This window comes from Mastomys coucha, unplaced genomic scaffold, assembly GCF_008632895.1.
Source record: "Mastomys coucha isolate ucsf_1 unplaced genomic scaffold, UCSF_Mcou_1 pScaffold4, whole genome shotgun sequence".
NCBI classification, from domain to species: Eukaryota; Metazoa; Chordata; class Mammalia; order Rodentia; family Muridae; genus Mastomys; species Mastomys coucha.
In genome coordinates, this window is record NW_022196910.1 from 48,423,135 (window position 1) to 48,435,888 (window position 12,754).

The following is a 12,754-nucleotide window of genomic DNA, read 5'->3' on the forward strand; positions in this document are numbered from 1 at the left end:
ATGCCCTGAAATAAACTCTATTCTATACTATACCATAACGAGGCATCCTTCAGCATGGGCCCAGAGGCACTCCTTTCACCCACACCTTACTGCACCTCCACCAAACATATCCCTTCTTATCTTTTTTATAAAACACAACAGTGTTGCCCTAGCACTCATGACACCCCAGGTCTGCTTTGCAACCCCACATAACCTGGGTATGACGGTACATGCCTGTAATCCTAGCACTTGGGAGGTAGAGACAGGAGGATCCAAAGTTCAAATCATACAGAGCAATCAAGCTCGAAGTGACCTGAATGCTTCCTCCATGCTGCCAGCTCTCACAGTCCAGAAGATGCTATGCAAGCTGCTGGGGACAGTGAGTGGGAGGCAGTGGGTGTCAGACTGTTCTTAAGGAAAACGGACACCTCACATAAAACATTATCAGAATAGCTTCTAATATCATGCAAAGGTGCTGAACTACATCAGTAACTAGTAAAATGAAACCCTCACAGTCTTAACTAGTTGTGGATGCTGCGTGCTATACAATCAAACTGTCAGGTAAGATTATGCCAATGCCACAGGAGGAAATCCATGCATGGTACTGTAAACCTGGTCAAATCCCATGTTGGGGAGATCACAGACCCTAAGGGAGGCAAGCTACTACTGTTGTTTTCCTAAACTGACATCTTGAACCCCTCAATTTGTCTTCTAAATATTTATTTATACCAATAAATTGGTGCTGCTGTCAGCCAGAGTCTCACTTCACAGTGGAAAGGAAAGCAGTTATGACTAGTTATATTCATAATTAGTCAAAGTGCTGAGAAGAAATAACTGTTGAATGTTCATCCCTAAATCTTACCATCACCCCTGCCAAGGCTTGGGGAACAAAGTGAAAGAAGAGACAGAAAGCTGGTAAGGGCTGAAGATGGGAAGGATTGCTGTAAAAGGCCATCCATCTTCTAGACATAACGTGGCTCCTGCACACATGAACTAGGCAGTTGTAGTCACCTGCATAGGACTAGGTCCTTTGACATTTTGTCATGGTTGGCGGAGGAAGATATATCACATGGCCCCACCCCTCAACTGAAGAGCTACTAGCATATGATGATACGGAAGGAGGAATCCCTAGGTATATACCTAGGCTCTTAATTATGTCTACCAATTTACTTAGGCATCTAAGTCCGTTTTAGATATACTTCTGTAAGCTAATTACTGAAAGAAATTTGTTCACTATTATAATATTGTAACAAAACAAAATGGCAGACTGTGAAACTATGAGATAGCTCTGAGGATGAAGGCATCCAATTAGATAGCTCTGAGGACAAAGCTGTCCAAAAGGATGGCTCTGAAAATGAAGGCATCCAATGAGATGTCTCTGAGAACAAAGGCGTCCAATGAGATGGCTCTGAGGATTGAAGGTGTCCAATGAGATGGCTTTGAGAATGAAGGTGTCCAATAAGATGGCTCTGAAGATGAATACGTCCAATGAGATGGCTCTGAGGATTGAAGGTGTCCAATGAGATGGCTTTGAGAATGAAGGTGTCCAATAAGATGGCTCTGAAGATGAATACATCCAATGAGATGGCTCTGAGGATGAAGGCATTTGCCTCAATGCCTGATCACCTGAGTTCAGTACCTTGGTCCCACACAGCAGAGACAGAGCACCAACTCTCACCACCAGGCCTCTGACTTTCATATACAGGGACACGCGTGTGTAAAACAACATGCACACACTTGCACAAGTACACACCTGCATACATGTACATCTGTACACATAACACACAAAGGACTCTCACCTTTTGGACAAGATGCCTGGCCCTTGCAAACATCTCTAAGAAATGGTAATGTAGGATGTTAGAGTGGATACTTTAATAAAATAATAAGGCTGCTAGCTGTCTAGGAACCCTGTGTGTATTGGCAAGCCTTCCGCATGCTGCGCACATTCATATTTTGCTCGTGTTTTCTCTTATCACAACTTTGAAGTCATAGCCATGTTTTATTACTTGATTTGTAATAGCATTTTACTAGCTCAAACAGCCTGACATTGACCACACCAAAGCAGAAGACTGTAAAGCCATGTGACATTAATTACATGGCTTCTGCTTTCAGGAGAAGGGGGCTAAGCAAAACAGATTTTAAAAAATCTCAACAGCCCATTCTTAGTTGAATATAGGAGGGATATTTCCCTCTTCTATCGGGCAAATACTGATCCTGAATCACTTTTATTTTGTTTCTTTGTTTTGTTTTATTTTGTTTTTTGCTATGTTTTGTTTGCTTGTTCAGAGTTCAAGGGAGGTTTCATGTGGTTATTCTAAGTCGGGGTCTCAACTGGGTAACATGGTCTCACCTCAAACTGTTGATTCTCCTGGCCCCCCCTTTAATTCCTTTCATTGTCTGAGTCTTTAAGTGGGTTTTCCTACACGCCAAACTACGTTTGTACAATACAATCATTTAGCCAAGATCAACACTTCCTTCCTGTGCCAGAGACTCTGCTAAAGCAGCGCCTACAACAAACCAGGAATCATTTTGTTGTCTGCACATTACAAAACTCAGCAATACTCCAACAACGTTACAGAACTACAGGGGAAACCAGAGCACTTGTGATTTACAGTGGAAAATGTGGACTTTTGAGACCCCTGTCTTTCGGTTCTTTCTCAATCCCTCAGCAAGGTGACATTTGGCCAGTTAGTTTAACTGAATCCCAGCACAATGTGGCTGAAGGAGCTGTTCTCAGATAGGAAAGCAAAACTTGGGCATAAGACATGTGCTCAATAAATGATCACAGCTGCTGCAGCTATTTTTAATTAGTATTAAAATGGTTATTAAAATAGATCTTCTTAGGTGATATGGAAGGAAGATACATTCTTCTATAAGACAATGATTGATCCTGTTCCTTTTGCCTGCTGGGAATTTTTTGAGATTAAAGTCCAGCAGTGTAGCCCAGGCTGACCTCAAAATCTTGATCCTCCTGTTTCAGGCTACTAAGCGCTAAGAGAACAGGCAGGTACCACCTTACCTGCCATACTTAGCAGATTATGCTTGTCTTACTCCCAGCTCAGTTGTAAAATGAAGATATGCTGTCTGTGACTATTTGAATGAGAATTGCCCTCATGGTCTCATATACTTAAATGTTTAATGCTTAGTCAAGGAACTGTTGAAGAAGGATCAGGAGCTGTGGCCTTGTTGAAGGAGGTGTGTCACTGGAAGTGGGCTATGAGGTTTCAAATGCTCATGCCAGGCCCTGTCTGTCTGTCTGTCTGTCTGTTCATCTCTATCTCTGCCTGTCTCTGTATCTATCTTTGTCTGTCTGTATCTATCTCTGTCTATCTCTCTGTCCAACTCTGTCTCTGTCTGCTCCCCCACTGTCCCCCTAGCCCCCACCTCTTTCTCTTCCACCCTCTCTGCCCCCTACTTGTGGATCAGGAGTAAGCTCTCAGCTACTTCTCCAATGTCATGCCTGCCTGCCTGCTGTCAACTCTCCCCCACCATGATGGTCAAGGGCCAACCCTCTGAATCTGTAAGGAAGGCCCCAATGAAATGCTTTCTTTTATAAGTTGCCTTGGGCATGGCGTCCCCTTCACAGTAATAGGAGAGTGATTAAGACACTGCCATAAGACTTTTGTAAGATACTATAAAGTATAAGCAGTTATTTGTTTTTCACCTGGGTTCTGGGGACCCAAACATATCAGGTCCTCACACAGCACTAGTACCCACCAAGCCATCTCCCCAGCCCAGCTTTGGTATTTAATAAAACAAGTCAACATGCTGCATTTGAATATGTCATTGCCAAGCACTACTCAAATGAGAGCAGACGTTCTGTGTAGCGGGGAATCTCCGTTCTTAGAACTCTACGTGAGTTTGCTATTGGCGTTGAGAGAAAGAGTGTGAGGTACTGGAAGTAGGCCATTAAGTCTGTAATTCTAAAGTATTTCTACTACCAAGGAAGGAATTGCACTTGTTGGGAAAGGCTCAGAATGGCCTCATATTCTCAAGAATGAAAATTAAAACCTGGCTAGAGTTGAAGAGATATATTTAAAGATTTATTTATTTATTTTTGTGTATATGAGTACACTATAGCTGTACTGATAGTTGTAGTGGCCTAAAGATTTATTTATTATTATACATAAGTAGACTGTAGCTGTTTTCAGCCATACCAGAAGAGGTTGTCAGGTCTCATTACAGATTATTGTGAGCCACCATGTAGTTGCTGGGGTTTGAACTCAGGACATTCAGATGAGCAGTCAATGCTCTTAACACCTGAGCCATCTCTCCAGCCCAAGAGATATATTTAAAGTACATCAGGAGGGTGCATTCAGAGATTCACACACTGAGTTGGGTGCTAGTAGGCACATTTATCTAAAAGATACAAGTGCCAATCTTTCTGTCAATCAAATCCATCTGAAGTCTAACATGAATCAGTCTCCAGTAGATAGAGTCCACCAAGCCCCGCCTCTTCTCAGCTGATCCACCTTCCCCATGTCTTCCTACATACCAAAATCCCATGCTTTTAACTTCATGTAGACAAGCTAATAACTAAGCAGACTAAAAGCAAAATTGAAAGAAAAATATCAAAACCTGTCTCTCATAATAGAAGGGGGAACTGATTTTTACTTAACACATTTGAATAGGTCAGAATCCATGAAAAGCTATCACGTATGATGCCTGCCATCATGCATGCATGCATGTCCATGCACAAACACACATGCCCTCCCTTCATATCTTCTCTAGCTCTTTAGATAAGTGCCTGACTAGAGGAAAGTTTGTCTACTTGACTGTATTCCTCTCGGTGAGGATCACCACTCTCACTTGTTGATTGTGATCACTAAACAGTGTTTGGCTTTCTATGCATTATTTCTCAAAACCATAGGTAAGTTGAGGATAGCAAATGACAGTGTATTGGAAAGGGGTAATTAGCTGGGGTTTTAAGCTACTAATGTCATTATTGAAAACTAATCAAGCCCAGGAAATTGTTTCATGAATTAAGGCACATTTTAATTTTGGAATTAAAAAAATACCTTTGATCTGTTACTTTATATATACAATGTAACAGAGGAGAGTAATAAGAAAAAGCAACTCTGACATGCACCCAAGACACTGCCCCAGGCATTTTATTAGAAGGACACTCATATCTGTGTTTGCCATACCTGAACCCCGCTTTGCCACGCTGCATGTTAACAAAAGGGATGCAAAACAAAAACAGGGACATGTTAACAGAACAATACATAATGCAACTGTATGGAGAATTACAAAATTAATTCACAAGATTCAGTATCTGACTATTAAGATGGATTGGCAACTGAACAATATTTTTTAACTCAATTAACCGAGCTAGGCAGCTTTCAACTAAAAGTGGGTAACACAAGAGACAAAGATTTCATTTGTTCAGATACTTTGCCCTTCCTGGGTTTCAGAGCAAGCTGTCAGCGGCTCTCATTGGCTGGGCCAATTGTTTAATCTTTAGAGCACAGAGATCAAAGGAACAAGGACACTACCTTAAGTTACATCCATTTGATGCTTGTTAAAAAGTCATTAAGTATCACATAAAAAACAACGATGTCAGAGAGAAATATGACCTCAACTCGTGAATAATAAAGCTAGGGCTTAACATTAGACATCAAGCATTCATTTTAAACTTAAAAATGAAAAGCCATGCTATTTTGTTAGTTCCTGGACTTTTCAAAACAGTGCAAAGCAGTGGTTGCTGCAGGTTCACTGCCAGCCAAAGTGGCAAGCGATGACAAACACCCCACACCCCCAGACTTACTTCTCTTCTGTGACACAGCCTGCAGGCATGCTGTCACAATGTCACAGTTCTTCTGAACTTTATGCAGAAGCCTGTCTTTTTGCTTCAGCTGCCGGAGTAACTTTGCCGACTGGATGCCAATCCTGTACTTTAGCTCTCGAAGAATGGTCTTCAGCTCACTGGAGTCTATCAGGAAAGAAAGAAAAAATCCCATGAGAGAGATATAAATCCCCAGTGCACTGCTAGTGAAAAGGTACAGGTCTAGAAAATGAATTTAAATCCACTAATTCTAGCTTTTCATCCCAGATAACATGTGTGTGATTCAGCTAAGACATTCCAGTCTAATGAACCACCCATTCATTTCCTGTCTTGCTCAGAAGACGAATTCCATAAGATAAACATTATCCTTGATGCAAAATATAACAAGTAAGCAAAGACTCCTACTTTTATTATTACCTAGGACTTTTTTTTAAAAAAAGAACATTTTTATTTTATGTATATGAATACATTGTAGCTGTCTTCAGACACACCAGAAGAGGGCATTGGATCCCATTGCAGATGGTTGTGAGCCACCATGTGGTTGTTGGGAATTGAACTCAGGACCTCTGGGAGAACAGTCAGTGCTCTTAACCGCTGAGCCATCTCTGCAGCCTGCATTTATCTTTCAATGATATTGAGCCTGGTGACACAGGCCTATAATGCCACCTACTCAAGACCTAAAGCAGGGGGATCACAAATTCAAAGCCAGATGATACAACTAAGATACTGTCTCAAGACCTTAAGTGCTGTGAAGACAGTAAAGTACTCACCATGCAAGTTTACCAACACCAGAAACACATAGAAAATGCCATCGTGGTACCACACTGGCCTCTGGCCTCTACAGGCATACATGCACACACATATACACACAGAAAATAAATAAAAAGTAAGAGAGAGCTCAGTGGCCTAACATGTGCAGGGTCCTGGTTGTTCAAACCCCAAGACTTCAAAAATAAAAAACAGCTAAAAAGAACTTCATCAATTGTAAATAATACCAGCATATTTAGCAATGAAAATGAATGTAGCTATGCTGATTTTGTTTTAAATGTGTGGTCTTCAAATAGCCTGGATAGTACATTTAATTTAGGACCTCAATAATTTTCATACATGGTAGAAAATGTATTTCCTCTAAAAAGGGTCAAATAATTCTACATTCTTGGGCTGGAGAATTGTGTCAGAGGTTAAGAGCCCTGGCTGGTTCTTCCAAAGGACTGGGTTCAACTCTAGCACACATGGTGGCTAACAATTTTCTGAAACTCTAGTGCCAGGGGATCCTACCCATCTTCTGACCTTGGCAGGTGCTGAACACATGTGGCACACCAACATGTGGGCAAAACCACACAAAATAATTTTTTAAAACTTAAAAGAACCAAGAACCTTAATAATAAAAATAATAAAGTCTACATTATTAAAACTAATACAACAGTAGGAAGTATGTGAAAACCCTAACTTATTTTTGCTGTTTCTTAAAGTACCTACAACTCTGTGTTTCTCTACATTATATACTACTTATATGGATGGATTCTGATTTCCATGTAGAAATGTCTTCCACAGAAGTGTCAACAGATAGATAAACATCCCACACCAGAACCCATCTCTCTGTCTAATGGTCAGCTGGAAAACTGACTAATTTCCTTTTGAAGGAACTTTACCCTTCTATGATAAATGGGTTTGTAATGATGCAAGTATTCTCTAACACTCACAGAGTGCCTAACACACATTAGCTTAGGTAAATAGCCTGCCCTGAGGCCACACAGCTAAATAGAAGTGGTGACAGGTGATAATTGAGGAATCTGACTCCCAGTTCATCTCCTCCACCAGACAATCCAATTTCCATTACAAGCTACTTTGTTGCTGCCCCTAAACCTCAGACTCACACCCAGCATTGTCTGGATACAACACTGAAACGCTAAACCTTAAAAGGAGAAAACTAGTGCATCTGTTATCTGCACTGTCTAAGTGAACACAGCCCTTAGGTTGGAACTGCTAACAACCCAGTGAGCATTATTTCCGCAAACAGCTGCATCCGCCACCAGATTGTCTAATCACAGTGTTGTAATGATGTCTGTCCACAGAGACAGTGGGTCAATATGCGTCATCTTGCTCATCCAACACAGTCAACTGTGGAAAGAGATGGTTCACAGGCAACGGGGTTAGCAATGAGATGAAAACTGGGAAGAAATGGACACAGGCAGGTTCTGTGAGTGATCAGTGGAGTGGCCACACACATGACGCCCACTTGCAGGCTGCCAACCTCTGTAAACTTTGGCTTGCCAGCTTTCCTCTTCTAAAGGGAAATTATCAGTTTTTCAAAACTTCCTGGTAAAGTGCAAATCAGGGTTAGGGTTAGGGTTAGGGTTAGCCTTCTAAAACGAGGAAATCTGGTCATAATTTTCAAAGCTGATTCTGTTGGAATCTGCCCTACAGCAAGAGTTTGGGTGTAAACACACATTCTTAGCACAATCAGGTAATTACATAAAATAAAATGTCTCCAGCCAAAGGTGTTGGGGGGGGGGCCAGGGGGCCTAACTAGGAAGCGGGAAAAGGAAGCAGAGAATTGTTTGCACAGGTTTGCGCAAAGCAGACAGATTTATTCTTTTTCTGTATTTTTTTTTCCTGGAACCAGCTAGACTGCAGACAGCAAGTACAAGAACACTCCGTAATTCTCTTTATCCCTCCCATGGTCATTTAGCACAAGGACAATATTGCAAGAAATGTGATAGTGGTTGGCCTTCTGTACCCCACACCTTACTAAATTTTGTAAATTGAGGTTTTCCTAGATCTATGCAAAAAGACAACTGTACTAGTCTCGATGCCTGATATGTAAACTATCATTACGAAGAGGAGAAAAAAAAAATCTCGACCAGAACGTGAGTCTCAGAGTTTGATTAACAGAAGAAACATCAAAAGAGCCTGTTCTCCGAGGAAACCAAGGCTCTCTCAGCTCTACTCTCCTGGCAGGTGAAAGGCAGCAGTAGTTAAATGCACCGTGAAGGCCACGCGCTAAGATGCCACTCAGTCCTGAGACCCAGGTTAAAGCAGAGCTGCTGGGAACTCGCGCTCTGGCAGGCACGGAATTCACGCGCTCTGCTGCAAACTGCATTATCGAATTATTCTGCCTCACTAGTTAAAAACCCTGTCCAAGCTGCGTGGCTAGGGAAGGGGGCGGGGTGGGAAGCCCTAGAGGTCGGCTCTCTTCTTTCAGGGTCGTCTAGGAAATTTCTAGTAAACACGGAAGAAACTCCAAACTAGCCCTAACAGCTGTTCAGGTGAAATTAGAGTCTACACTGCCCCTAGCCTTGGACCCCTGAGCGGCGTTGGGGAGGTGGGCAGACTCGACCACGCTCCAAGCCACACCTGCAGAGGGGGGAGAGGCTAGGCATTAGGAAATAGTCTAGGGAAAGAGTGACAGTAGAGTCCCCGAGTCAAATGAAGGCAGACTCCACCCTCTCCGGGTGTGCGGGCAGGGCGGCGGTGTAGAGGTGGCGCAGGTGGGCAACTGGAGCAGGTGCTGCGAATGGCACAGTGGGGCAGGTGGCACGGACAAGGCAGGAATCCCCGCGCCGCCGCTCACCTTTCCGCTGCAGGTACTGCGTCTGGAGCCGCAAGCTCGGCCGCTCCCGGAGCTCCTGCAGCACTCGGGAGTCGCCAGCGCCGCGGCCGCCCAGGAATGCGTCGGAACCCGAGGTCTCCGTAGAGCTGTCCAGGCTGTCCCTGCGCGGGGGGCGGCCCTGGGACGCAGGGTCCCCACCGGCTGCCACCTCCTCCTCCTCCGTGCAGCTGTAGAGCTCCGTGAGCAACCCGCTCACTAGGGACGCCGTGCGGCTCGTGCGGCCGTCGGGCTGCGGCTCCGGGTCGCCCTCGCCCGCCGGGTGCCCCGCCGCCTCCTCGGCTTGCTGCGGGTCCCACGTCCTGCCCACGGGAAGGACCTCCATGGCTCGAACCGCCGCGGCGCCCGCCAGTTCCGGGAGGGCGAGGCCACGCGGGCTGCAAAAGTCCCCAGCAGGGGTCGAAATGCCAACCAATGGGCGGAGGAGCGGAGTTCCGGCTTCACGTCCGCGGGCGCCGCGCCCGAATTCTTCCCACCTGACCCCGAGCGTCCAGGCAGCTCCACAAAAACCTTGACCATCTGGCAAGTGCTGGGATTTTAGTGACGTTGTGAACCTTTTTCCTCCAATAAAAGACCTGGATTCAGATCAACTAAATTCCGTGACACCGATTGTTGGTTTAGTTGACCGAGCTAATAGAAGTTGCCAGAGCTGGTTTTGATGGTGAATTCAAGTTTAAGAGAGTTTTATCTTTTTTTTTTCTTTTCTTTTTTAAATTGTGTGTTATAGTGGTGTGCGTGAGCACTCATCCCGTGATTTTTGTGCAGTCGGTTTTCTCCTTCTAAGTGGGTTCTGGGGATCAAACTCCTGGCTTTAAGTGGGTTCTGGAGGTCAAACTCGGGTTGCCAGGCTTGTTGGACGAGTACTTCTGCCTGGTGAGACGCTGGCTAGCTCCCCAGAGAGATTTGTCTTTACACTAGACTTGAGAAGAATTTTTGATACCTTCACCTTAGATATCTTTGTGAACTTAGCCCCATTAGTCATCAGTTTAACCCTGTGGTGTTCTCGCTTTTCGGCAAGAGCCTTGAAGCGAAGAGGTTACATGACTTGCCAGGAAGGAAACTTGAACTTTCCTAATGTCTGTCTCTCATTAGGCACAAATACTTCTCAGCCTAAAGCTGTTAACTGTCTGCAGAGCAAGGTGCTTCTAAAGAACACAGGCTTCTAACATGGAAGGGCACAGCCTGACCCTGGGACTACAAACTCCTTGACCACTATCGACAAAATCATTTGAAATTGGAGCTAATATGAGTTATAAAAGCACGAGTTTTATAACTTTGTATGCCCTAAGCATACGGATTTGAACATATACTGGAGGGGCTGAGAGATGGCTCAGCAGTTAAGAGAACCCTCTGCTCCTCGAGAGGACAGGGGCTCAGTTCCTAACACCCATACAAGGCAGCTCATGACTCCTTGAAACTCCAGTTCTAGGGGATCTAATGGCCTCCCTCTTTTGACCTCCACCTCTCTACCTCCACTCAGAAGGCAGAGGCAGAGGCAGGTGGATCTCTGTGAGTTTAAGGCCAGCTTGGTCTACAAAGGGAGTACAGGACAGCCAGGGCTCTGTTCCACAGAGAAACCCTGTCTCGAAAACTAAAACGAACAACAACAATAACAAAGATGTATGCTTAGACATACTCATATAAAATAGTTTTAAAACCTTGCACTGAAAACAGTGTTGTATGATTTTATAACTGATTATCTTCTGCTACTGCTTAATGATAAATTAAAATGAATGGAAGTGGGGATGGCAAAAGCCTGTAATCTCAGAACATGGGAGACCCGAGGCAGGAAAGTAGCCTTGAGTCCAAGACTACTCTGTCTCTTAAAAAAAATTTTTTTTAAATATTTAATTTGTATTATTTATTTAGTGTTATTAATAAATATATTTATTAATATATTAATAAATGTTTGTTAACAAATTATATCTGTTAGTAAATAATTGGTTATTAATCTAGTGGAAATTTATTGATTTAACATTTATTTTTTAAACAAAAAAAATTCAAAATATGGCAAGTTGGATCAGCCAGTAAAGAGGCCCATTTGCCATCAACAACCTGTGTTTGATCCCTGGTACCCACAAAGTAGAAACAAAGACCCCCACCTGGTAAAAAATTGCCCTCTGATCTCCATATGCTTACCATGAGACACTTGCGCAAGAATAAATAAATGTCAACCTTTCCACAGACTACAAGAAAGAAATGAATAAGCTGCTACCACACTGATTCTTCTAAAGAGAATTTTCTCCCTGTTGCCTGTGGCATGAGTGAATACCATAGAAGATCTTTGTCGCACACCAGACTTTCCCCAGGGAGCAAATACTGCAACTGTTTCTCTTTTCTCAGTAGACTTTCCCCTGGTTTTGCTTTATTTGCCTCCACTAGGAACAGTCTTCAACATTTTCATTTTAGGGTGTGGCCCCCAGAAACTGTGACATAAGTTCAAAGCATCTGAGGAAGATGAAGAAAGAAAGACAGAAAGGAAACAACTGATTGTTAACACCAATATTTCTAAAGGAATCAAACTTCAAAGTCACTTCCTACAGTTACCATTAGAGGTGAAACTGGCAAACCGGAAGTGAAGAACAGCTAACTCTAGTGTATGTGATTAGAGGGGTTGAACTAATATGCAGGGTTCTTCTGAGGCCTCTGCTTCAGTCCCTGCCTCCAGGTGTCTGCTCTGAGCTCCTGCCCTTGGTTTTCTTTTTTGTTGTTGGTTTTTGGGTTTTGGGTTTTGGGTTTTGGGTTTTTTTTTAAGTTTTATTGCATTATAATGAGAGAAGTTACATGATTTCAATTTATCTGAATTTGATAACATTTAAAAACATTTTAAGTAAATAGAATTAAATCACATCCTTGTTTTCCTTTTGTACCCCAACTCCTCATAGACACCCCCTTCAATCCCACAACATCTTTTTTTGTCATATTCTTTAAAATTTTGGATGACAGTCAATAAATTTCTAATTCCTCATATTTTTGGATTTCAATTGATTAGGATATGTCAGTAATATTAATTTCATATTAAGATATTAAGAAAAAGCAATTGTTACTTCCTGTTGTCTTTGTTGTAAGAGGTGGAATTAGGTTTGTGTGGATTTGTTGAAAGGTTACTTTCTTGCTTCTTCTAAGGTGTAGTTTTGCTCCTATGTTGATGTTTTCCATCTATTATCCTTTGTAAGGATAGATTTGTGGAAAGATATTGTGTAAATTTTGTTTTGTTATAGAATATCTTGTTTTCTCCATCTATGGTAATTGAGAGTTTTGCTGGGTATAGTAGCCTGGGCTGGCATTTGCATTCTTGTAGGATCTGCCCAAGATCTTCTAGCTTTCATAGTCTCTGGTGAGAAGTCTGGTGTAATTCTGATAGGCCTACCTTTATATGT

At 42.8% G+C, this 12,754-nt stretch overlaps 1 protein-coding gene across 2 annotated transcripts in view; it reads right to left on the reverse strand.

Annotated features, from left to right (window-relative positions):
- Tbc1d30 (TBC1 domain family member 30) overlaps nt 1-9,749 on the reverse strand; it is an 81,234-nt gene extending 71,485 nt beyond the window's left edge. The window contains exons 1-2 of one of the 2 annotated variants that reach the window (XM_031349638.1): nt 9,339-9,749; nt 5,747-5,911 (exon numbers count right to left, since the gene is read on the reverse strand). In XM_031349638.1, coding sequence (XP_031205498.1) covers nt 5,747-5,911; nt 9,339-9,699 — 526 coding nt within the window. In that variant the 5' untranslated portion in view covers nt 9,700-9,749. The remainder of the gene's footprint in view (nt 1-5,746; nt 5,912-9,338) is intronic. The other variant, XM_031349637.1, reaches the window with a different exon arrangement.
- Between the last annotated feature and the right edge of the window lie 3,005 nt (nt 9,750-12,754).